This window comes from Gadus chalcogrammus, chromosome 20, assembly GCF_026213295.1.
Source record: "Gadus chalcogrammus isolate NIFS_2021 chromosome 20, NIFS_Gcha_1.0, whole genome shotgun sequence".
Lineage (NCBI taxonomy): Eukaryota > Metazoa > Chordata > Actinopteri > Gadiformes > Gadidae > Gadus > Gadus chalcogrammus.
In genome coordinates, this window is record NC_079431.1 from 1,096,285 (window position 1) to 1,120,816 (window position 24,532).

Below are 24,532 nucleotides of genomic sequence, written 5' to 3' on the forward strand. Positions count from 1 at the left end.
AATCGTCGAGCTATAAATGCGTTATATATATATATATATACATACATTATATATGCATTGAACAGATACATCTTTATGGAAATAACGCTTTTTTCTATGAGGAAAGGTACAAGCTCTTGCTTTCTCATTCTCTATGCGTTCTGTCGATAAATAAGTTAATAACGCCATTAGACCCCATATGTAAATCCTGTTGGACCATCTTCTGAAGAACTTTGGCATCTATTAATGATATCAACTATTAATTAACCCAACATGGGACGGGTGCTGCGATGTGACAACCATTTTCACTAAGCAGCAAATTATAACGTAGTACTGAAAATAAATAAAGCAACAAAACGAACTCTAATGTATTAAGGAACAGAGCCCTTCTGTATTATAACAGCCACGTATGGAGCACGCCTTCATCAGGGTCGGCGCGCATGGACCAATGAACGGCTCAGGGAGATCCACACACATTTCACCCGACTGCTTTGTCCTACTTATTTTATGTTTTGTCGATCCAACGACGTAAGTCGAACGAGTTATTTTTTACATTAAAAGCATGATAATGTATTTGTGTTATTATGCAGACATTATTTCCATGACGGTGGGCTGAGCTGTAGGATAAACGTGCCCAGATTCTGTTTTCCTGTCATTCTATAGGCTGCGACGTGACGCGTCAGCGGGACGCGCCCACAGTGAAACCCAAGTCCAAGCCGTCCACCCCTGCGGTCCCAACACCGAGACTGTGAGTTCACTTCACCTAACGGGATCTGGGTGGGTTGGAGAGAGATGAACTGTGCATGACGCGGAGGAGCGGGGTGGACACAGCACCATTGGGACTGAGGCGGATCTCAGGAAATCAAAATCCTCCCTAGACTTCAGTCCTCCTCTCATTGTCTGTGAATTCCCTCAGTTCTTCCAAGAAGAGGCTCGGCGCGTCCCACTTGCTGTTGGAAGGTCAGGGCTGGGTGATCGGACGGTAAGAGATGCTTTCTGGTCCCTTCTGACCCCCTTGTTGTGTGTGAACAGACGGTTCACACACACAGGCTGTAAGGGCGTAAATGCCTGCAGCACAATCCTCCGCTACACTTTAGAGTTAAATATAAACGTCGTAAATATAGTGCTACTGTTTTTTTTATTTGATGTCAAAGCTTTTCTAAATTACTTCCTGGCACAATAAAAAACACTTTTAGAATTGTTTCTGGAATTTTACGTCTATTCTTTTAGTTTAAGTTTTTTTTTAAATATATAATTATGTTACAAATAACTTTACTTTTATTAAGTAACGGAGAGAAAGTAGATAATAATTCCTTAGATCACAATTTTTTTGGGGAAAAACTTTTTCTTTTCCTTTTTTCTTTTGCACCAGTTCTAAAACTTTAAGTTGTATGTAGATTTTTTTGAAAGTCATTGAGCAGCAGGGTGCAGTGTTGTTTAGTAATGAGTGTCTCATTTGATAATTGAATCGAAGTTGTCCTTCTACTCTTTCCACTGTGTCCCATAATAAAACATAAGACACAGCCACTTTGAATCTGCATTGATCTGTTTTTTTCCAAAAACAAAATCACGGAACTGTGGGTAAGCGTTATCATTTCCTCTTTATAAATACCAGCACTGTTCGTAATTCGTAGTGGAAGTTTTCCTGACGACATTAAGTTGTGTAATTGCAACGAGAAGCACTTTTCTGGCTGTTATCCAATCGCTCTGCATTAAGAACACGCTGTGGGCAGCATCGTTTTGTGTGTCTCCCAGCTGAAAGGCTCAGGGTTCGATTCCCAATGTCTCCTTTGGGGATGTTTGACCAATGGCTTCCAAACCTGCTGCCGAATAAACAATTCACTGTCGGTCTCTCACTTTGGACAAAAGTGACTGAATGAAAGCGAACCGAAATGATTAGGATCTAAAGGTTTGAGATGGTAGCTCTTAAGTTTAGGAATTGCGTTAGAACTGAGTAAAGCATCATGTGAAACACCACCAGAAAAGTACATATAGTTGCTCCTGTGTGCTTGTGTGTTTGTGTGTGCATGTGCACGAGTGTGTTTTAGCACGTGTGCACTCGTGTGAGTGTGTGTGTGCGTGCGTGCACCTGCATGTGCATGTTAAAGGTAATGCTTCCCCTCCGGGTCGCTCCCATATAATGTCCACATTGTTGACACGCATGTTGAGTGACAGGTGTGTTCCAGGCTTACGACACACCCGTTCAAAATGCACAGTGAGGAGCCAAAGGAACGGAGTCAAAGACACAACAACTCAGATCTTCAGGGAAGGGACAGAAGTCATGTGAGGTAACAGCGAAACACCTTCCATCCATCTTATTGTGATGTTCTTGCCCCCAGGCGACAACCGGCCGCGGTTTCACCCCCACAACCATGGACTACGAGAACTACAGCTATGTCGAGTTGGTCGAGTACGGAGACGTGGAGGAGACCCACGCCGCGACCCCGACCCTCCAGACGGAGACGCTGCACCTCGTCTCCGTGGTGATCTACAGCATCTCCTTCGTGCTGGGGCTGGCCGGCAACGGCGTGGTCATCTGGGTGACGGCGTGTAAGAGCAAGCGGACTAAGAACAGCCTGTGGCTGCTCAACCTGGCCGTGGCCGACTTCGTGTTCGTGCTCTTCCTGCCCTTCTCCATCGACTACGTGCTGAAGGACTTCCACTGGGAGTACGGCCGGGTCCTGTGCAAGCTCAACTCCTTCGTGGCCGTCATGAACATGTACGCCAGCGTGCTGTTCCTCACCCTGCTCAGCGTGGACCGCTACGTGTCTCTGGCGCACGCAGCCAGGTGCCAGCGCTCGCGGCTGGCCCGCTGCCCGCTGGCCGTGTGCTGCTGCACGTGGGCGCTGTCGGCGGCCCTCAGCTCCCCCACCCTGGTGTTCAGGGACGTCGCTCACTTCCAGGACAAGGTCTACTGCTACAACAACTTCCCGGCGCCGTCGACCCACGTGGTCATGGTGGCGGTCCGCACCACGGTGGGCTTCCTGCTGCCCTTCAGCGCCATCGGCACCTCGGGGCTCCTCCTGGTGCTGAAGGTGCGGCGGTCCGACGGAGCCGTGCGCGTGTCCAGCTTCTCCAAAATGGTGTCGGTGGTCATCCTGGCGTTCTTCCTGTGCTGGGCGCCGTTCCACACCCTGAGTCTGATGGAGCTGTTCGTCCACACCTCGCGGTCGGGGCTCCTGAGCGGGCTGCTCAGGATGGGCTTCCCCCTGGCCACCAGCCTGGCCTTCTTCAACAGCTGCGTCAACCCCATGCTCTACCTGTTCCTGCACAAGAAGGTGAGGAGCGTCCTGAAGAGGGCCTGCCTCGAGATCACCAAGAACTCCATCAGGGAGATCAACTCCATCTCTGCGTCCCAAACCTCCTTGGTGGAGGACCTGCCCCACAGTCTCACGGAGATGCCCGTTGATTCGTCCACGGTGACGTCGGAGGTCCCAGAACACGCACAGTGATGACAGGGTTGAGGAAGCTCTTTTTCTTTAGGTTCACAGTTTGCTGGATTGGTCACACACCCGATGGGACGTACCTTTAACTCTTTAAATAGACCACTCTTAGAATTCAATGTATTCGAGTTCTTATAGAATTAGTATGGTTTATACAAGTCTGGCACTCTAACACAGATTAACCGATGTGTCGGTCCTTTCTTTTGCAGTAATTTGTATTTTTTTTTTACTTATTGTAGCCGCTGATGTCTATTTTGAGTTCTGTACTTCTATGACTAAAGGATTTATTGAAATATGTATTAATATATATATATATATATAAAATATGTATTTAAGTTTATTACAACGTATTTGTTCAAATAATATCGAACAAACTAATATAACCTACAAATCATTTGTACAAATCATTTATTAAAAAACCCATTAAGGAAAAGGACCTAATTTAAAAAGATTCACAAGCTGAAGTTTTTGGTTTATAGCCCCTCAAAGATGGTGCTAGGATGTTTAAATAAATATGCATTTCCTGTGTGCCAAGCCTTGTTTTGGAGCCATTTCCTGTTATCCTTCTCTGGCCTTGGAACCTCACCCTGGTTGTGTGGGGGTCGATTCTAACTGTTGTCACAGATAGAACTGTGTGTATATTGGTTCTATGTTATATCTGTACATATAAAGAGCCTTTGACAATCAATAATTACATTGGGAAACATTTTTTTTATTTTATTTGATTCTCTTCAAATACTAATCCTATAACATGCGTAACTTGTGAACTTATAACTTTATGAACTCACATTTGATTGCTACAGAATATGGAAAAATAAATATATTGGTAAAAAGCCTGTCCAAATGTGTGCATTAAATCATAAGTGAATAATATGACACAATTATGAAACGTCAGCAAATGGAAAGGACAGCAGGAAACGTCCTGTGCTAGATTGCAATTTAATAATATATTTCCTTGTCAATTGTTTGTTCAAAATAATGAGGTTTATCGCTATAAGGACAGGACAGATACATTCAGCCCACTCTGTGATGATGTGAGGGTATTGCCTCATTCGTGACGCAGAGAGTGAGAGGGAGTGAGATCCATCTGCGTGGACAACACGCACACCGCACTGTGGAGGGGAAGATTATTTCTGTCAAGGTAAATCACCAGCTACTGAACGTCGTTAATGAATGTTTAGTGAACAGTCAGCGTCCAACAAAGTTTGTAATCTATGCATGTATTTAAAAAGAAGAAGCAGATTGAGCCAGCTCACTACGAATACGCGATCATATTTTCTTATTCTTATTATCTAGGTATTCGAAACCTGTCATTGCACCAACTTTGCTTCATAACCACTCAACGCGTGTAGGCGGAATATTATAGACCGACTGTACTGTTATGAACCTATGACGCAGTTAGGTGAGTGGCTGATCACATGTTGGATGTTACATTATGTTATCTAACAGTGATGTGACGATGCGTTATCACTTATGTTACGAAGATCTACCACAGCTTCATAGATACTTTTAATTTAATTTACATATGAATTGCCTAACGCTCTAAACAACAGACAACGATGGATATGTTCTGTTCGTTAACATGGGAGGCTGAGAGAGGATCGTGAATGGTGGCGTTTTCCTGGTCTACCGCAACGTAACTTCCGGTCTCTTGTTTCCTATGAGCCGTGTACACCAGTGAACAGTATTGAGAGTGAGAAAGATCGGAGCATGACTACAACGACAACAACAAACGGATGTCCCTATATGGAAAGTCCCGCCCTCTCTCACGCAACGAATCCTAAACCAATGTAACTGAAAGTCCCGCCCTCTGTCTCGCAAATAACGCTAATCTGGGCGATCCCGTTCCAGGCGTTCCCTCATGCGATGGGAACGCCTGGGAACGAGATAATAACGGTAGCGTGTAGCGTTATGGTATGTTAATATCACGGTACTCTTAGTTTGTCAGGGCATGTAAGCCGTTATTTGGTTAGACATAGGTTTTGGCAATATTGAACGCCACATGATGTCTGTCTTCAGAATGTTGCGCTGGCCCGTGGTGAGACGCACTCTTCTCGGAGTCTCCCGCCCCGGAGGAGGCGTGGTCGTCCCTGACAACGGTAATCCTCATCCACGCCACATGCCTGAATCTACTCCTTACAATAACCAACACTGCAGTAACAATGTTTAGGACATGGTTGCACTTTTAGCAGGGATTTTTTTCACGTGATTCCCTGATACCATCAATGGATTATCGGCAGGATTATATAATTGCCGTGCTTTCGTTGCCGGCTGTGGGATAAATCTGATCCCTATAATCCATATAGTAGAACGGGTGGTTCTTATCACAATGTGTGGTGGTTTACTCAACAATAACTCTAAAACAACGGTTAATTCTCAAATATACATACATATTATTTTTTTTACAATAACGTCCAGAACAACCCAGTGAATCAGATTAAATTGACATATAACAAGTATTTTATATTTACATTGCAGTCCGCACTGTAGCCACAGCGACGGCCAGTAAACTGGTGGAGGTCTTTGTGGACGGCAGCCCCGTCCTCGTGGAGCCCGGCACCACTGTTATGCAGGTACTTCTCCCTCAAAGGTTAACCTCCTCCAAACACCAGCCCACGCATCTCGCTGACCCCCTCACTCACCCGCGGGGGGAACTTCACATTCCAGGCGTGCGAGAAGCTGGGAGTCCAGATCCCACACTTCTGTTACCACGAGCGCCTCTCGGTGGCCGGGAACTGCCGGATGTGTCTGGTGGAGATCGAGAGGGTGCCCAAGGTACAGTGTGTTCTGCTGCCAATCCACGGGGGTGGGGGACATTACACCACCCACCACCTGACTAGACTCCCAGGGTGGAGCTAGGCCTCTTTGAAGGAAGGTTCAGTAATGGAGTGTTTATATTCCAGCCGGTGGCAGCATGTGCCATGCCAGTGATGAAGGGCTGGAACATTCTCACTAACTCTGACAAAACCAGAAGGGCAAGGTACTGTTGGAAACGGACAATGTAGTCCTGGTGTGGAGTCACCCCCTTTCCGTTAAAGATGTGTTGTTATGTTAGTAAGCTTGGTGTCTCAAATTGGCTTTGTTTAAAAGTAGACCCCCTTTTGAATCCGTAGGGTAATCAATAGCTGTTTTACACCCGCTCACTGTTTGGAAATCCCTTCATATCCACTCGGATTCCAATCACTACGATCACAAGATAGAAGGTGTGTGTTTCATTACAACAGAGAGGGAGTCATGGAGTTCCTTCTGGCCAACCACCCGTTGGACTGTCCCATCTGTGACCAGGGCGGGGAGTGTGACCTGCAGGTACGCCCCTCATAACACTGAGCTTTGACAAATACGAACCCTGGCTTCATAAGGCCCCTCCAGGCTCATTTATATTCAGGGCATTTAGCAGACACTTTGTCAGAAGAAAGAGGAGCAACAATATATCTCTGTCGGTACGGTAAGGATGTTAATAGAACCAAGTACCAAGCACTAACAATCGATAATTCCATTCAAATGTATTTGTATAGCCCATAATCACCATTACAGTCTCACAGGGCTTAGAGGCCAAATATTTATGACCCCCCCCTGACCCAGGCCCCCACAAGGGCAAGAAAAAACTCCCTTAAATCAGCAAGGAAGAAACCTTGAGAAGAAACGGGGAGTGGTGGATCCCTCCTTCAGAGTGGGGGACCCCTCCTTCAGACTGGGGGATCCCTCCTTCAGAGTGGGGGATCCCTCCTTCAGAGTGGGGGGTCCCTCCTTCAGAGTGGGGGATCCCTCCTTCAGAGTGGGGGACCCCTCCTTCAGATTGGGGCATCCCTCCTTCAGAGTGGGGGACCCCTCCTTCCAGGGAGGGTCAGGAGTGCAAAGGGTGCCATAGTTGACATACAGGGGGCGCTAGGTTAACCCATCCCGTACACACAACAGAGATAGCTAGGACAAGACGCTACACCACGCTAAGTACTGTCTTTAAGTCCCCCGTCCTCGCCCCCCGTAGGACCAGTCCATGCAGTTCGGCAGCGACCGCAGCCGCTTCACCGAGGGCAAACGAGCCGTGGAGGACAAGAACATCGGGCCGCTGATCAAGACGATCATGACGCGCTGCATCCAGTGCACGCGCTGTGTGCGGTGAGTCCCGGAGAGGCGTTCCCCGGTGGGCCACTAGGTCTCTTAGAGGGGCTAGGGTCAGTCCCTGCTGGGAAGGATCTGTAGACTGGGAACCCCCCGCCCGTTCTGCCAGACCCCCTGCAGAAGGGTCTGGAGAAGAGCAATACATTTCTTTCTAGTTTCGGTACGTTTTTGCAGGAGCCTGGCTTTTCCCCCTGGCGCGCTATTGGCTGGTTTAACACAATGAAGACAGGGAAGCAATGGCAAGCAGCCAATCGCGTACAGAGTCAGTTGAACTAGGCCCGTTGATCACGCCTCTTGTGCTGAAGAAAATGAAAGCAGCCTCCCCAGACCAACGTGCAATCTACGACGGAGCTTGGTCTGGCAATAGCCAGACTAAAGGATCTGCTCTTCATGAAAACATCAATGTTGGAAGCCGGGCGTGCTATTTTTAAAACATTACCCAAATATAAACACTTTGTTTCCGCTTGGAGACTTTCAAAATTCCATTGTGTTGGACGTTTGTTGATTAATTACACAATTGACTTAATTAATCCCCGAAATAGAGAGAGGGAACTGAGCACCCAGAGGCGTTGTCTTTGATACAGCGTGGCGACCCCCCCTTACTGTGACACCCACCCTGATGTGTGACCTCCCCCCTTCTGAAGCTTCGCCAGCGAGGTCGCGGGGGTGGAGGACCTGGGCACCACCGGCCGGGGGAACGACCTCCAGATCGGCACCTATGTGGAGCGGATGTTCATGTCCGAGCTGTCGGGGAACGTCATCGACCTCTGCCCCGTGGGGGCCTTGACCTCCAAGCCCTACGCCTTCACCGCCCGGCCCTGGGAGACCAGGTGGGTGGAGGACGTTAGCATGTTCGGTTTCATCACTCCTTTGTATCGGCTCCAAACCTAGCGCTGTGATCCACCGTCCACCTTCAGAGGCCCACAGAGGGGCACGTTAAAGGTGTGACTGTGATGAGCCCTGGCAAGCCGTTTTGAAAATCCGCCTCTTATGACATCACAAGTGGGCGTGTCCACCCAGATGTGTGCTGGGTAGATCAGTCTACCAGCCTACCCAGTGGACTGTAGCAAACATCTATCCGTCATACATCTAGGTGGACACGCCCACTTGTGATGTAAGAAGAGGCAAAAAACAGCTTGTAACGGCTAATCACACACCTGGTGGTATAATATGTCACCTTTAAGGCCTACTTTTGTTCCCCTATGAGTGGTGTGCTGTCCTCACCTTGGGGGTTTCATTGGATTAAGCATGTGTGCTCTCCTCCCCTCCCCCAGTTCTTGTCTTTACACACAGTGAGCAAATTGTACCTTGAGCGGCGCTTTTAAATCCAACTTATTATCATTATTCTATTTACTGTGTTACTATTGTTTTATTCAGCAGCCCCTTTCACTCCAAGCGTCTTACGGTGCATTTCTTTGAGATGAAGAATTGATTTAGCCTGCAGCGGTGAGGCCTCCTGCTCAGTGAGGCCTTCACGGACACAATGGGGTCAGGACCCCGCAGCCTTTCGGTTGGGACTCAAACCCACCCTCACCCCGTGTCTATCCCCCTTCTCCCATCCACCCTTTATCGCCGTTTAATCCGCTCAGAGCCACGGAGTCGATCGACGTCCTGGACGCCGTGGGCAGCAACATCGTGGTGAGCACCCGTGAAGGCGAGGTGATGAGGGTGCTCCCTCGGCTGCACGACGACATCAACGAGGAGTGGATCTCCGACAAAACCAGGTGAGGACCCACACACGCAGGACGCAGCATCGCGGAGCGCTCCGCCGGCGGTCCGAACAGACAATCAGTGCCTCCTTTCCTCTTCCCGGGCGTAGGTTCGCCTACGACGGCCTGAAGCGCCAGAGGCTGACTCAGCCAATGGTGAGGAGTGCGTCCGGGCAGCTGGTGGCCACGTCCTGGGAGGATGTGCTGACGCGCGTGGCAGGAGCGGTAGGTGATTAATGTGCCCGGTGTTCCTCTGCCTGCACACCGCTCCGCCTCTCCTCTGTTCTGAGCACACGCTGCGTCTCACGGTGCCGAGGTGCTTAGAGAAACCCGATCGAAAATGGTGGCTTCACGCGGACAAAATGGCCGGTTGAAACCTAAACGAAGCCCCGCACCAGCCTTCGATCAACACAGATGTTTGTTGTCTGTGAGTTATGTGCGTGCCACTCTCTTTATCTCAGGATGAATCAGTTTGAAGCAGGACCTTCTGAGATTGTGAGAGATTCTGCACATTTATATGAACGCTCCAGCAGGGACATCAAGGACACTGAGATAGAGAGGGAGGAGACTCCCGCCATCATTAATCAAACGACTCACGAAGCGCAATGTGTCTGCATTGTACTGAGCCATAATTGGCACGACAGACCATGCAATTTCGATTTTGTTATTATATATTACACCCCTTTTTTATTAGGTTAATGGGGTGATTTTTTGCTACCAGTTGTGAGAGTGATTAGCCATTACAAGCCATTTGAAAATCTGCCTTTCCTGTGTTTTAGTGACATAACAAGTGGGGATGGCCACATAGATTTATGATGGTCGGATAAGCAACATTTGCCACAGTCCACTGAGTAGGTTGGTGTACTGATCTATCCCGCATAGGTCTAGGTGTATAATGGATAGATCAGTCTACCAGCCACTCCCACTTGTGATGTCACTAAAACACAGGAAAAGGCAGATTGTCAAACGGCTTGTAATGTCTAATCACACTCACACCTGCTGGCATAAAACCACGCCAAGATATCAGTAAATTGGCGTTCTTACCCAGATTCAGAAACGTTGTTTATCTCCAAATTCATCTATAAGCGTAAACGGGAGTTCACTGGGTTAGCATTAGTTTTCCATTAGCCGCTCCCATTGGCTTAAAGTTACAGTGCCTATCTCCTGTTCATGCTAGGAAAAATGAACTATCAATTACTTTCCTTACTATTAAAGATTCCCAATGTGTTTCAAATAGTCGCTTATTCAAAAAGAGTTGTTAAAAAAAAAATTCTGCACAAAATCCGGCGCTGGGATTATGAGGCTACTACTAACTCTTTATGGATATTCACACGGTGAATTCATACCACCTACCCATGTTCCCATTCACCAGCTGCAGGCGGCTGACGGCCGTGAGATAGCAGCGGTGGTGGGGGGACTGGTGGACGCGGAGGCCCTGGTGGCCCTCAAGGACATGCTGAACCGTCTGAACAGTGACACCCTGTGCACCGAGGAGGTGTTCCCCATGGTGGGAGCCGGGTGAGCAGCGTGGGGGAATCGGACGCCGTTGTGGTAGCCGGCCTGCAGTCCTCTAAAAAATCATGTCCACCTCGAACAGGTCTGACCTGCGCTCAAACTACCTGCTGAACACCGGGATCGCTGGCATCGAGGAGGCCGACCTGCTGCTGCTGGTGGGCACCAACCCGCGCTATGAGGCCGCTCTGGTCAACGCACGCATCAGGAAGAGGTAAAGGCCAATCAACGGACGTCTGTTGGAAGACGAACGTCAGGCGAATTCGTCAGCAATGCTGCGCCACGTGTTTCATTTCACCATCATCTCTTTATGGATTCGTTTTTCGTTTCTTATCATTGGTTATATCCGTCATTCATTTCTGAGTTGGCTCTGTGTTTTAGTTGGCTTCATAACGAGCTTCAAGTGGCTCTGGTTGGAAGAAAGGTGGATCTCACCTACACCTACGAGCACCTCGGAGACTCTGCCAAGATCCTTCTGGAAATAGCAGCAGGAACGCACCCTTTCTCCGAGGTCTTTACGTATTTATTTTGTCACTTTGGACCACGTCAAAGACACTTTATTTTGCAGTGATTACCGTAGTTGTGGCCACGTGTACCATTCGTCCTCTTCACCGCCTGTTCCTGCAGGTGTTGGCTGAAGCCAAGCGTCCGATCGTCCTCGTTGGGAGCAGCGTGCTCCAGAGAGAGGACGGGGCCGCTGTGATGGGGGCAGTAGCCTCCATTTCCCAGAATGCTCGGGGGGACAACAGGGAAGTGGACGGAAGCTGGAAGGTTCTCAACGTGCTTCACAGGTCATTGTCTTAGCAGCGGTAGATTTATGGTCTGTGGTCACACTTAGCTCATTGGGCTCTAATGGCTCTGAATCTGTTCTGTATCTGCCGACTATGCAGGGTTGCGAGTCAAGTGGCTGCACTTGATCTTGGGTATAAGCCAGGGGTGGAGGCCATTAGGAAGAACCCGCCCAAGGTTCTGTTCCTGCTGGGCGCCGATGCCGGCTGTATCACCCGACAAGACCTCGCCGACGACAGCCTGATCATTTATCAAGGTCAGCACTTATGTGTTCCCAGAGCAAAGACATTGCTTTTGTTTCTCTTCGGTAGACATAAGTACCACTTTGTGGAGTGAACCAGTCGACGACCTAGCCGGTTTTGAGTCTTGGCCGAGGTGTATTGGTGTCCCCACTGTGTCATCGGTCTGTCTGTTTGGTAGGTGGATTCTAGGCCAGACATTGTTAAAGTTCATTGTTCTAAGGCAACAGAGAAACATCCCTCGCAGGGGTTTCACCAGCAGCCGTTTCACCAGCAGCCGTTTAAAGAGTCTTCCAACGTGATGTTTCCTTAAGAGTAGATACTTCCAAACCAGCAGCAGATGTCAACTTGCAACAAAGTGTATTCATGGCATGGCGACAGTGTAACGTACTTTCTAGTCATTACCTCCCACTCTGTATCAGCCTAGTAATGCATGCACCACTTATAGCTCAAAGTGAAGCTAGCGTTCAATCCAACGTACCGTCCCACGCAGACCAAAGGCCTAGACCGACCGGCTGGTACAGTATGTGCTGCGATGATGATTCATACATCTGCTTTCCCATACCGAATATTTACATTTACACGCGAGTGCGTCTATGCAACACCGTTTCATCATGCTCCAGGTCACCATGGCGACGCCGGTGCACCGATGGCGGACATTATACTTCCCGGAGCGGCGTACACGGAGAAATGTAGCACTTATGTGAACACGGAGGGCCGCGCCCAGCAGACCCGGGTGGCGGTCACGGCTCCAGGAATGGCTCGCGAGGACTGGACCATCATCAGGGCCGTCTCCGAGGTGCGCGGCCGGACGGGACGGGGCTTCTATGTGACATTCGGCGGTGGAGTGTGAGAATGTGCTGCTCACACCTTGTGTTCTCTGGGTCCCTCTAAGCTGGCCGGTGTGACTTTGCCGTATGACACACTGGATGAAGTACGGGACAGATTGGAGGAATGTGCCCCAAATCTGGTGCGCTATGACGATATTGAAGAGGCCAACTATTTCCAGCAAGCCTACGAGCTGTTCAAGGTCAGGCTTCGTTTTTTTGTACCCACAAGTCGTGACATTGTTAAACATGACCTCGTTATAAAGAAGGTATTGTTGTGGCTTTGGATTCAGGGCAGATTTGATGCTGAAATTGTCCCATTATTGTCTTTCTGAGACTTGAGGCTGTCTTGTGTTTCACAGGGAGGGGACCAGACTGTCCTTGATGAGCCCTTCAGCCCTCCTCTGCTTACTGTGAAGGACTTCTACATGACCGGTGAGCCCCTGATGCAAAGACGCTCCTGATGCAGAGACCCTCCATGCCCTCTGAGCTAAAGATATATTAGAACGGATATGAGAAGGGCTGGGATAAGAGACACACATCATATTCTGTTGTAGCCCTTCCAGTCCTTATTAAAATATATTATTAAAACCTATACATATCATCATATTAAAATTAAATCGAACTATTAACCCAGATAAGAACAGTTGTTACAACTGATTATTAAAGCAATTTTCTGTCCATTTTTTCTTTAGAATCATGGATTGCCTGTTTCAATTCTAACAATAGGTTGTTCTCGCTGCTCAACTGGGTTTAAGGAGAGTTTAAGCAGAGACCAGATTTGAACCAGTTTGTGTTGTTTTCTTGTTGTCAAATACTAAGTATTTGCACTGTGTACTGGGAACCAAAATAAAACTGTTAGTTTTTACTCATTACCAGCCATTTTTTATGCTATACTAAATCTGTTATCACATACAAATTATACATTCTGTTATCTTAAGATGATAAAAGGGTCTTATAGTTTTAAGTACTTATATACAAGTCAGTGGTTTTCTATAAGTTATTATACTATCATCATCCAAATGTGTTCCTGTATATGTTCTACCTACAGACCCTATAAGCAGAGCCTCTCAGACCATGGCCAAGTGTGTGAAGGCGGTGACAGAAGGCGCCCAGGCTGTGGACGAGCCCTCCATATGTTAGAGCCTGACAACCTCACAGCCAAATGCACACAAATGGAAACGCACAACGACAAATGCACTTTCAAAGATATATTTATTCATGTTTTGGTGTAATGATACCTACTCTTCCAGATTTTAAATCGATGATTTTGCTAAGCTATGCAAATACCACATTACCAAACAATATACTGACCTCTCCATAGACATTCAAATGATAGACTGCAGAACTGTTGTGTATTCATGTCTCATATCTAATACATATAAGAAACCACCTACTATCTATTTGTAACGTGTTATACATAGCGTTTTATATTAAAGTCTTTATCAATGTTAAAAAAATAACTAATGTAATAAATTTATATTTTATAGCAAGTCAAATTAGGTAGTGGATATTTTATAAAATTATAATTTCCATATCTTTTCAAAAAATTGCATAATGGATTATGATATATTTCTCATACTGTATTAAATGTCTTTTTTTTTTGTTAAGTTATCTACATCTCTCTAATATTGGCTTTAAAAAGGTGACATTAGTGTCCATGTTGTTTGGGATATTACGTCTCCTTGTGTAGTTCCGACCTCAGACATCTTTCGGCCAGGCGCGGCGTCAGCAGCGAACAACAGTCCGCAGACTGAGTGGCAGAGTTGGTCTTCACAGAGAAGATGACAGCCGTGGTCCATGTGGAGGTTACAACTTCACGCCGTTTGGACTCCTCACTGACAATGGTGACAGGGTGCACCACTTGACCTGCACGATGGAGACACGGCTGTCGCCTGCACACCGTGGCACTGCGCTCGGCAGTGATAAAATCGCACTTCCAAAGTGCTGGGGCTTTCACAAAGTTGAATTTCCAACATGGTAGAAGAGGTTGTTGTTTTGCCCCGGACTGTTGTCATGTCCCCGCAGTGCCTGTAGTGGTGCTGTGAGGAGCCGCCGTGGACTCGACTCTAAATCCTCGGCAGCCCCCCACTGCAAATATTTGTTGTGGATAATCAAAATTTAGGTGCATCTGTATTTGAAAATATATTGAGTTGGATGAAGATCGCCGATAGTCTACTGATATCTGTGGTCTCGATGCACCGATAGCCGAGCTGCTTCTAGGAGACGTTCCGTCTGTCTGGAGCGAACACCGTACACAGCCTAGACCAGTTCAAGGTAAGCCACAGCGCTCACAGCCTCGGTCTCGATTTATAACAGGCCGGTTTTGCGTGACATCAGCCCTGAAAGCGAAGTACTCGAGAACCGTGGCTTTGAGGCCCATTTTGGCGGCGCTGGGTTAATTGTATTCGAAAGGAAGACATAGAAAATGCAGTACTAGTCTTCTTGAAATACACTTTGTACAGTTAATAAATTGACATGCAGGACCGTATATACGCTAAACCAACGGGTTGAATGGAATCCCCTCAACCGGAATGAAGGGTATTTATTAAGGCCTGGAGATTAAGGCCTCGGCCGTCCGCTACGGGGCCTTCTTTTTAAGCTATTTTGGTAACAAAAATAAAAAATGTTTGTCCGCCTTTTATTTATCTGGTAAACAATATCGAATATGAATTTTACACGGACGTTTTCAAACAGCATAAAACACCTTAAGTACATGTTTCTAGTGCAGTCATCCGCTGATGTTTCCGTTTCCTGGTTAGCTACCGCCTACTGTGTTGTGTTTTTAGCTTTGTTAGCTACATAGGGTTAGCTTCCAAGCGCCGCTTGGATCGTACGCCAATGCGTCTATCAACAAGATACGAATCCACCCAACAGTTATATGCAGCTGACTACAAGTCAATTATATAACATTTAGATTTCCTTGGGTAAGTTGGCTGTGCCAGCTGTGTGTGGTGTAATGAGGCTAGTTGGCTAACGTGAGCTAATGTTGCTAATAGCCAGCTCTGTGGTCACCTCAAGACAACATTATTATGCATATTATTAAAATAGTCATTCAACTAGATGTACATGTGATTATTTGGAAATTTCATAAAACGCCTTCATGCATAATGTATCGCTTCTAGTTACGATTGTTGTAATAAAGTGTTTTAGCTAGTGCTGAATCAATTATAGCGTAATGCTGGTCACAGTTCAGTCATACGACTATACTGCATGAGTAGTACACATGCATATTATACATAGATGCATGCATACAGTTTAAGTTGTGTATGTATATCATATTTATATACAATTCATGCAGTATAAATATATTATATACATGCATAGGTATTATACATAGATACAATTAATTAATATGTATGTGTACGCTGCATGAGCTCTCACATCACTACTTAAACAACCTAAAAATCGTTGGCGTTAACTGACATTTAAGTTAATGTCACTTTTGTTAAGATATGTATTTTATAATGCACACATTACACTAGAAACATGGGTCACTTGAGTAGGTAGTTTAGAAATGGTTTGCAGACGCGAGCTCCAAAATGCAAATTAAAGTACAATCAGCTACATGTCTGTGCAGCAATTACAACTTCCTTTCCATAACGATGTTGCCGATCTACAAGTTAATTACGCATCAGAAGTTCAAAGATATGGCTTTATTGCCATTGTCTTATAATTGTGATCTTTTACGATATCTCTTGTGTTCTAGGCCTCTAGGCAATATTTGACTGCAACAGTTAGAGTTTCTTCTTGGGTTCATCCGTGGCATGTATGTTATCTTATCTGTATTTCTTTCCCTGCGCGTCTACATAGGTTTCTCTGCCTCTTCTAATAAATGTAATGCATGTGATGTATACATTTTAAGCGTGTCTCTGATTTGTTCCCAATTTTCTCCCATCAGCTGATGTTTTCAAGGACAAGAGTCACGTGATGTATGAAGGCAAACACATACACTTCTCGGAGGTGGACAATAAGCCATTGTGCTCATATAGCCCTAAGCTCTGCAAGCAGCGAAGACTCAATGGCTATGCCTTCTGTATCCGGCACGTCCTGGAGGATAAGACCGCCCCCTTCAAGCAATGTGAATATGTGGCCAAGTACAACAGCCAACGATGTACCAACCCCATCCCCAAGGCAGAGGACCGCAGGTGCTTATGCATCAATATTGACATGAATATGATATGATGCGTTGTGTCCACTGTGCAGGGCTCGGTCCTCAGAATGAGATTTATTCATGAGATATTTTGGTGATACTCCGCCATAGATGACTCAAGAGCGTTCTAGTACTGTAAAATCCATATCTAGGCTAAAGAGAACTTTTCCACGTCGAGAACCACTGTGGCACTTTCATACACAACAATGTCTTCCCATAAAGACATCATTTCATTATTGATTTCTTAACAAAGACTAAAGAAACATGTCTAGCAACATAATTACCAAGCGGCCAAGGCACCTATGCTACAAACATAGAGGCGGTCATGGTGACGTCGCGATGTGCAAGCCCTGTGCCACGGTATCCGTATGCGACGTAAACATACTGTTGTGTTTGTTTTGTGCGCAGATACTGCAACAGCCACCTGCAAGTCCTGGGCTTCATCCCCAAGAAGGAGAGGAAGAAGAAGCACGAGGCGCTGGAGGACATGCGCTCCCGGCCTCACCTGGAGTCGGTGGCCCTCAACATCACGGTCCCCTCGCTCACTCTGAAGGTCCCCAACGGTGTCCTGGAGGAGCTCCCGGCCTCCCCGCCCTGCTCGCGCCTGCTGCCCCTCGCGGACGCCGAGCTCCTGGACCCCTTCGCCTTTTCCGAGGAGGACACCGACGCGGAGGGCATGGGCGTTCCTCGGAGAAGTGCCTCGGTTCGCAAGAGACCGCCCAACCACCGACTGTTGCTCCATCAGAAACTCCGCCATGACACTGAGCTTTTCCCGCCGCCCCCAGAGCACTTTAGCCCCTCCTCCCGCGTCCACACGGCCCCCACCAACAGCCACCTCCCCCGCCAGCATTCAGGACATCATCACCACCCTCATCACCACGTTCAGCCGCAACCGCCGCCGCCGCCGCAGCAGCACGCCAACGTGCCGCCCTTTTTCCTACCAGGACAGCCGCAGGGTTTATTATGCAATCCAGTACCACCTCAGACACCCAACTTTCTGCCTCCGGGGCTGCCCCCCCCCACCGCAGCGGCCAGCCCGACACAGAGCCCCGGGCCGTCCCTCGGTAGGAAGCCCCCCTTCACTGCCCCCCACCTGCCTAGCAGCTGCAAGGAGGGGCCGAGCGCCGCCCAGAGGCACGTGGTGGTCATGCGGCCGGCGGGCTTCTCGCCGCCCCCGGCATCCCTCAGCCGGCTGCAGCATCTCGTGCAGCTCTGCGCCAAGCGACGGCAGGACCACGGAGACCTCTTCCCACATCTAGGTGCCCCCCTTAATGAGTCTTTGGGTTCTGAAGGGTGCTGTGGTCCGAAGGGGTTAAGAAAGGCGGCGTTCTCTTAGGGCTGGAAAAAAATAAATCATAATCACGATTATTTTGGTCGATGTTGAAATCACGATTATTCAAACGATTATCTTTGAGTTTGAAAACATGTCTTTATTCAGCAAGTGTCTCCCAAAAAACACTTTGTAACTGAGAACTTAGAAATTTCGCCTTTTTAAAAATACACAAAATGGTAAAATATAAAATGTTGAAACCTAAAATACTGAAGATATTTATCCAGCTGCTCTGCACTTTCTATATAACATTTAATGAAAAAAATAAATAAAAAAATGTCAATTAGATTACAATAGTTTTGTGATCGTTAGACGCTGAAATCGTGATCAAGATTAGATGAGTCGCCCAGCCCTACGTCCTCTCCAGTGTAGCTGTGGGGGTGTGGCCTCTCTAACACGCTCTCTTCCAGGACTGGACTGGTCGGAGGACAGCGGCGAGGACGACGTGGAGCAGGAGGACGCCGACCTGGAGAGGGATCGGCCGTTCCCCAGCTCCTGGAGACCGCAGGACGCGTCAGTACAGCAGCCGCCCTAACGCATCATGATGGGATAATACTGGAGCTTGTGATGGGTGCTTGATGGTTGCTTGTCTTCTGACCGCAGGTTGGAGGAGACGGGGCGCTCCTCGCGGAGGACACGGCTGCTGAGGCTGTGCTCGTACCTCCAGGAGAAATACAAGCACATGTGCCGGCAGGAGAGGGCCTGCATGCGCCAGAAGAGATACCGCTACGCCTTCCGCAAAGCCCTCCTTCACGCAGCCAGCAAGGACCCCAACTGTGCTGGGCAGCTGATCCAGGAGCTCCACAACTTCTCCAGCACTTCCACAAGGTACGCAGGACTGTCTGTGTGTCCCGTGACGGACGTGTCGGCCTCTGATTGAGCTTTTCATTGGTCTATTTGCAAGTAACATTCAAGCTTGTTTTCTTGGTAGATGCTTCTGCTGTGTACCATTCAGTAGTCTTTGCATCCAATCCTTTTATTAAATTATAAAAGCAATTAGGAGAAAAAACCCTTCGTTAAAAGATGGTGATATGAAGACTGTATAATGATGATCTACGGCACCGTGTTTAAACGTAGAACTGTTTGACATCTTACCGGACACGGCGCTCCGATGCTCCTTGATGTGATGGGTTTCACTGAGCCCTGGTTTGATGCTTCCCTCTCCAGTGCCGGTCCCGCGGGCCAGCCCCACACCGCAGAGTCAGGGCTCTGCAGCGGCAGCACCAAGGGCCTGGCCTGCTCGGGCAGCGCCCTGCCCTTCACCCGCCACTGCTTTCAGCGTATCCTTGACCTGCCTCCAGAGCCGCACTCACCACCTCACTCACTGCAGCACACTAACCAGCACACACTAACCAGCACACACTCCACCAGCACACACTTCACCAGCACACACTAACCAGCACACACTCCACCAGCACACACGCCACCAGCACACACTCCACCAGCACACACTCCACCAGCACACACTCCACCAGCACACACTCCACCAGCACACACTCCACCAGCACACACTCCACCAGCACACACTCAACCAGCACACTCACCACCACCAGCACACTCACCACCACCAAACACTCACCACCACCACTACACATCGCCTGCTGTGTGGACGGGAATGCGCTCAGTAATCCATTCAGCGTGTAGAAGATAATGTATGTTTATTTTTCCAGTCAAATGTTTCATTGATCTGGGTGTTTTAATAATTAAGTGCGAAACATCAAATATATAGAATAGAAGGAACGCAACAGCAACACAAAATACAGCATAATATAAATATTAATTATTGATAAAGTAGCTTAACATCAGCAAAAAGTAATAAGATATGTTTATCTATAAAAAGTATATATATTTAACTGAAGCTAAAACAATTAAGTGACTCTAAAGTGAGGTGTCTCCTCTATATTGCACTGGATATGTTAAATATGTTAACCGGCTGGGCTCAAAACGATTGAATTTAAATTGTTACATTAAAAAGGATCCCAGCCTAGTTATTCGATTTGTATTGGTGCCTATAGAAAATGATATTGATATCGCTGGGACATTGCCGGGACATTGCCGGGACATTGCTGGGATATTGCTGGGACATTGCCGGGACATTGCAGTCTTTCCTTAATGGATCTCCCCAGACATCCTGTTGAACCACTCTCAGCAGCTCTTCTCCAGCTGCACTGCCAAGTTTGCCGACGGCCAGCAGTGCTCCATCCCGGTGTTCGACATCACCCACCAGACCCCTCTCTGCGAGGAGCACGCCAAAAAGATGGTGAGCGCCGCTGCCCTCGTGCCTGGGGCCGTTGACTCGCTTGATCCTGAGCAGCTTGTAGGGGTTAGAGCAGGTAGGGGGTCGCTTCTGGCTAACCAGGCCGACGGGAGGCCATGGAAGGGGTCCTACGATAAAAATGGGATGACCTTTTGAATAGGGAATTGTATAAGCTTTGTGTAAATCTTTACCAGCCAAGCAAGTGGTTGCTGGTACGATACCCGGTTGGGTCGAGGCCGGAGTTCATATCGGACCTAGTGCCTTTGAGCATCCGAGGCCTCGAGGCGCACTCTGACGCCCGTCTCCTCCTCCTCTCGTAGGACAACTTCCTGCGCGGGGACGGCAACCGCCGAGTGCAGCACCAGCAGCAGCAGCAGCAACGCAAGCCCCGCAAGAAGACCAAGCCCCCGGCGCTCACCAAGAAACACAAGAAGAAGAGGAGGAGAGGCCCCCGCCGGCCCCAGAAGCCCATTCCCCCGGCGCTGCCCCAGGGGAACCTGGGGATGCCTTCCACCAGCCTCTCGCTGCCCTCCCAGGCCAGCATCAGGTGTGTGTCCTTACTCCACCATACTATCCTGGGAATTAAATGAGCAAATAGTCTTAATACTACCGTAGGGATACTCGATTCAAGGACTAATCACCACGTTAAAAACTAATGTTTTCGGTTCACCGTTGGCTCTTCAACGTCACGTTGCGTGAAGCGGTTGTACTGGAGAACCTTTACAAGTATTATGAGCAAAGTGTCGAGTACTGGTATCGGCATCCCTACTAAATACCATATGGTGGTACCACAATTTATTACAATCCTGTGAAGGAATGTTTACAATCATTATTCATGATTGTATTGATGATTGTATTCATGCGTCCATCAGGAGCGCCTCTACCCCCGACCTGAGTGCAGACGAGCTGCCTGATGACATCACCAATGAAATAGCCGACATTCCAAACGACCTGGAGCTGAACCAGGAGGACTTCTCGGACGTGCTGCCGCGGCTCCCCGACGACATGCAGGTCTTTGACCTGTTTGAAGGTAACGCCTGCTGCCGCGCCCGGGGGCTTTAGACGGGGGGGGGGGCTTCACTCCGGGGGTCTCCTGGCGGAAATGATCTCGGAACCTTTGTTATGTCTCAGGAATATTCCTGAAAAACGTCAACACGGTAGAAAATATAGAAAGAAATGTGCTCGTACGGTGCTCGTTCCCCAAGTCGGGTAAGGATCAGGTTGAATGCAGATCTTCCAGCTGCTCGGTTTCTGTCTATTCATGTTGTTCAGACGATCAGACGATATCTTCTGAACACGTAATCGTTCACCGACGGTTCAAATGTTTTACGGTATTGGCGGTAACCCAAACGGGCGTCGCCCTCAGGATGTGTTTCTTACCGTCGCACACGACGGAGCGGGTTCCCCCCCCTCCCCCCCCCCCCCGGTGTACGCTTCCTGTCTGACCCCTGTGTCTCTCCTCCCCCAGGGAAGAACGGGGAGCTGCTGCCCACCACGGAGGAGGCGGAGGAGCTGGTGCGGGCGCTGCAGGCCATGGGCTCCTACCCCGAGTCCCTGGTGTGTCTGAGCTCCATGGGGGACCTGGCCTCCTCCGACGGCGTGGACCACCGGGCCCTGGGGGGGTTCCCCGGGCCCCCGCCGCCCGGGGCCATGGGCGACCTGCTGAACGGCCGCATGCCCCCGGAGAGCTTCCCCGGCCTGGAGCTGGAGGCCAGCCTGCTGCAGGCGGGCGGCGCCCACCACCACCACCACCACCACTTCCCCCCGCCGCCGCCGCCGCCCTCCTCGCTGCCCTCGGCCCCGCCCCCCGGCGCCGGCGCCAGCCTGACCTCCGTGGCGGTGTCGTCGGCGGCGGCGGCGGGGGCGACCTCCAGCCCCGCCCTCCTCTCCCAGAGCTCTCTGACGGAGCGGACGTTCCCACGGACGCTCCCCCCCCAGGGCCACGCCTGCAAGCCGGCGCCGCCCCCCCCGCCCGCGGCGGCGGCGCCAGGGGGCAGCCACTACGGCGGCGAGCACGGGCCGTCGCCCTACAGTGACCACATCTCCTCGCCCGGCGCCGCCGCCTTCCACGCCGACCCCCCGCTGCTGCTGGAGGCGCCGCTGGGCGGGGGGCCGTGCCCGCCGCGCCCCCCCTGGAACAGCCTCTCCATCTCCATGGGCGAGCCCTCGCCGTTCGGCCACCTGAGCTGCGTGGAGGGCCACCTCATCTCCACCTCCCTGTCCACGCCGCCCGCCGCCGCCGCCGCCACGCATTCAGTGACCCTCCAGCCCATGGCGGCCCTCTCAGCGACACCCCCGCGCGGCCTGGCCGGCCTGACCGCCCCCCTCGGCCGCTCCCCCTCCCTCTCGCCGGCGGCGGGGGGGCACGACCTCCTGACCTCCACGCAGCCCAAGCAGCAGCTGCCTCAGTTCAGCGCGGCCTTCGGCCACCAGCTGGCCCCGCCCCCCAGCGGCCTCCCCAAGGACGTGCAGCCCAGCCACAGCTCCACCGCCCCCCCCGCCGGCTGCTCCCAGGCCAGCGCCGCCGGGGCTAGTGCCAACAGCGCCCCGCCCCCCTTCCCCCAGAGCAACTGAACACTGGCTGCCTGGCCGGGCCCCCCCCCACCTGAGGGAGGAGGACGTCCGCTCTCTGGCCCCCGTCTTCATCTGCTCCAGGCGTCGTGGTAACGGTGCACAATTGTTCTGATTTAAATTTGATATTGTTTTTTTTGCACAGCTTATTTGACCCATTATTCTTCTTCTTTTTTTTTTAAATCGGCAGCCACATGCTTTCCCTTCAGGGATGAGAGTCAGTTGGCGCTGAGGTCAGGCCCTGCAGCCCTGTGGTTTCACCAGCAGGGGGCAGCGTAGAGGAGTGGGTCTGTGAACACACGGGTGTGAATGACCTTTAGAGATTACTCCCAACTTAGTGATAAACACAGCGCTTCGGAATCCATTCACTTAAACGCCTCAATCAACGATTTGTTTTCTTATTCTCCGGTCAGCTCCTGTTCCATAACGACGAACCATATCCTGCCTTGCTTCTCATGTGATCGTATCTCACCCTGCTCTGTCAAACCCCCCCCCCCCGCTCTCTCAAACCCTCCTCAGTCCCCCCCTGGAAAGACGGAGTATAGTTCGTAATGTTTGTGACCCATAACAATTACCGCGACGTTCTAACCGGTATCATGAAAATTCTGTCAAGCTTTCCCACGAACGGAAGATTCACCAAGCTACTTTTAAACGGCTCTTTTTATATCGTGCGTGTGTAAATATATAGCGGATTCTTTTTATCAGTTTGTCCGGACAGACTTTGACCTCACCATAGGCCGTGGGTCTCCATATTGGTGGCCTCGTAAGATGTGTGAGTAAATCTGGTTTCCTAAAGCAATAAATCCATGGTCATACTCTCTAGTACCGTGAGGTGTAGTGTGGGTCTCCTCCTAAATGTAGCAGGCCACTGTGGACCAGGACAACGTTTGGACCTATATTACTGTCGTAAGACCTTTCTCTCTCTCTCTCTCTCTCTCTCTCTCTCCGTCTTTTAATGTCTGCTCAGCTTCTGATGGACTAGAATAGACCAATCAGGTCTCTGCGTCTCCAGGGTCATACCACATAGAGGGCGAGCACCCAGCAGGGGGGGGGGGGGGGGGGGTTGTGCTAATCGGGGTACACATGGAATCATGCCAGTGTGGCGGGCGGGGCGGTAAAGTTTCAGCTGTGGACCCCCACTAAGAACAGCCCGGCCTACCTGATCAGTGGAACACTGTTTACCGGTGGTGGGTGGAGGGGAATGGGGACCCCCACGTCTGAGGAGAAGTGGGGGTCCCCGTTGATAGAGGTGGGGGTCCCCGCATGACGTGAGGACCAGGTGGCTTTAGGGGCAGCGATGCATGGTGACCCGAGCGGGTTCTTTCTTAAAAACAAAGTTTTAGCGAAGCGGGGGTCTTCTCGCCGGGGGTCCCGTCGGGTGAGCTCTCCTGCAGCAGTACCACCGCCGGGCGTCGTGGTTCTCCTCTTAAATTATTCAGACATTGTTGAGTATTAGGTCTGTTGAGTAGCAGTCTCTACATCGGGGGTCCGTTGGTGAATTATTGATCAGCGATGGATTGAAGTTGTTTGAAAAGTGGAACGTGTTTGGTGGAACGTGTCTTGTTATTTAATGGCTATCAAAATGTTGGTGCACTGTGGGTAGG

At 49.7% G+C, this 24,532-nt stretch overlaps 3 protein-coding genes across 5 annotated transcripts; all 3 read left to right on the forward strand.

Annotated features, from left to right (window-relative positions):
• Positions 1-430: 430 nt before the first annotated feature.
• On the forward strand, positions 431-4,253 carry cmklr2 (chemerin chemokine-like receptor 2). 2 transcript variants are annotated; one of them, XM_056579375.1, is made up of 3 exons: positions 431-507; positions 643-961; positions 2,319-4,253. In XM_056579375.1, exon 3 carries the CDS (start codon positions 2,352-2,354, stop codon positions 3,429-3,431), a length of 1,080 nt encoding a protein of 359 aa, XP_056435350.1. In that variant the 5' UTR covers positions 431-507; positions 643-961; positions 2,319-2,351; the 3' UTR covers positions 3,432-4,253. The 2 variants fall into 2 exon arrangements, with proteins under 2 accessions (XP_056435350.1, XP_056435351.1); XM_056579376.1 differs by lacking the exon at positions 431-507 and having other exon boundaries at positions 616-961.
• A 160-nt stretch (positions 4,254-4,413) lies between these two features.
• On the forward strand, positions 4,414-14,121 carry LOC130373093 (NADH-ubiquinone oxidoreductase 75 kDa subunit, mitochondrial-like). Of its 2 annotated transcripts, XM_056579339.1 has the most exons (19): positions 4,420-4,563; positions 5,442-5,521; positions 5,901-5,995; positions 6,090-6,197; positions 6,326-6,402; positions 6,647-6,728; positions 7,408-7,538; positions 8,186-8,371; positions 9,131-9,265; positions 9,361-9,475; positions 10,623-10,768; positions 10,848-10,976; positions 11,144-11,273; positions 11,390-11,553; positions 11,653-11,807; positions 12,414-12,589; positions 12,686-12,820; positions 12,980-13,052; positions 13,669-14,121. In XM_056579339.1, the coding sequence occupies exons 2-19, from the start codon at positions 5,443-5,445 to the stop codon at positions 13,758-13,760; spliced, it is 2,208 nt and encodes a 735-aa protein (XP_056435314.1). In that variant the 5' UTR covers positions 4,420-4,563; position 5,442; the 3' UTR covers positions 13,761-14,121. The 2 variants fall into 2 exon arrangements, 1 of the variants encoding a protein (XP_056435314.1); XR_008893463.1 differs by lacking the exons at positions 12,686-12,820; positions 12,980-13,052; positions 13,669-14,121 and having other exon boundaries at positions 4,414-4,563; positions 11,653-12,313; positions 12,414-12,492.
• Positions 14,122-14,809: 688 nt separating this feature from the next.
• LOC130373085 (INO80 complex subunit D-like) lies at positions 14,810-24,530 on the forward strand. The gene is made up of 10 exons (XM_056579323.1): positions 14,810-14,894; positions 16,519-16,765; positions 17,179-18,029; positions 18,511-18,613; positions 18,704-18,928; positions 19,268-19,380; positions 20,227-20,360; positions 20,678-20,904; positions 21,230-21,387; positions 21,826-24,530. The coding sequence occupies exons 2-10, from the start codon at positions 16,548-16,550 to the stop codon at positions 22,929-22,931; spliced, it is 3,135 nt and encodes a 1,044-aa protein (XP_056435298.1). The 5' UTR covers positions 14,810-14,894; positions 16,519-16,547; the 3' UTR covers positions 22,932-24,530.
• Positions 24,531-24,532: the final 2 nt, after the last annotated feature.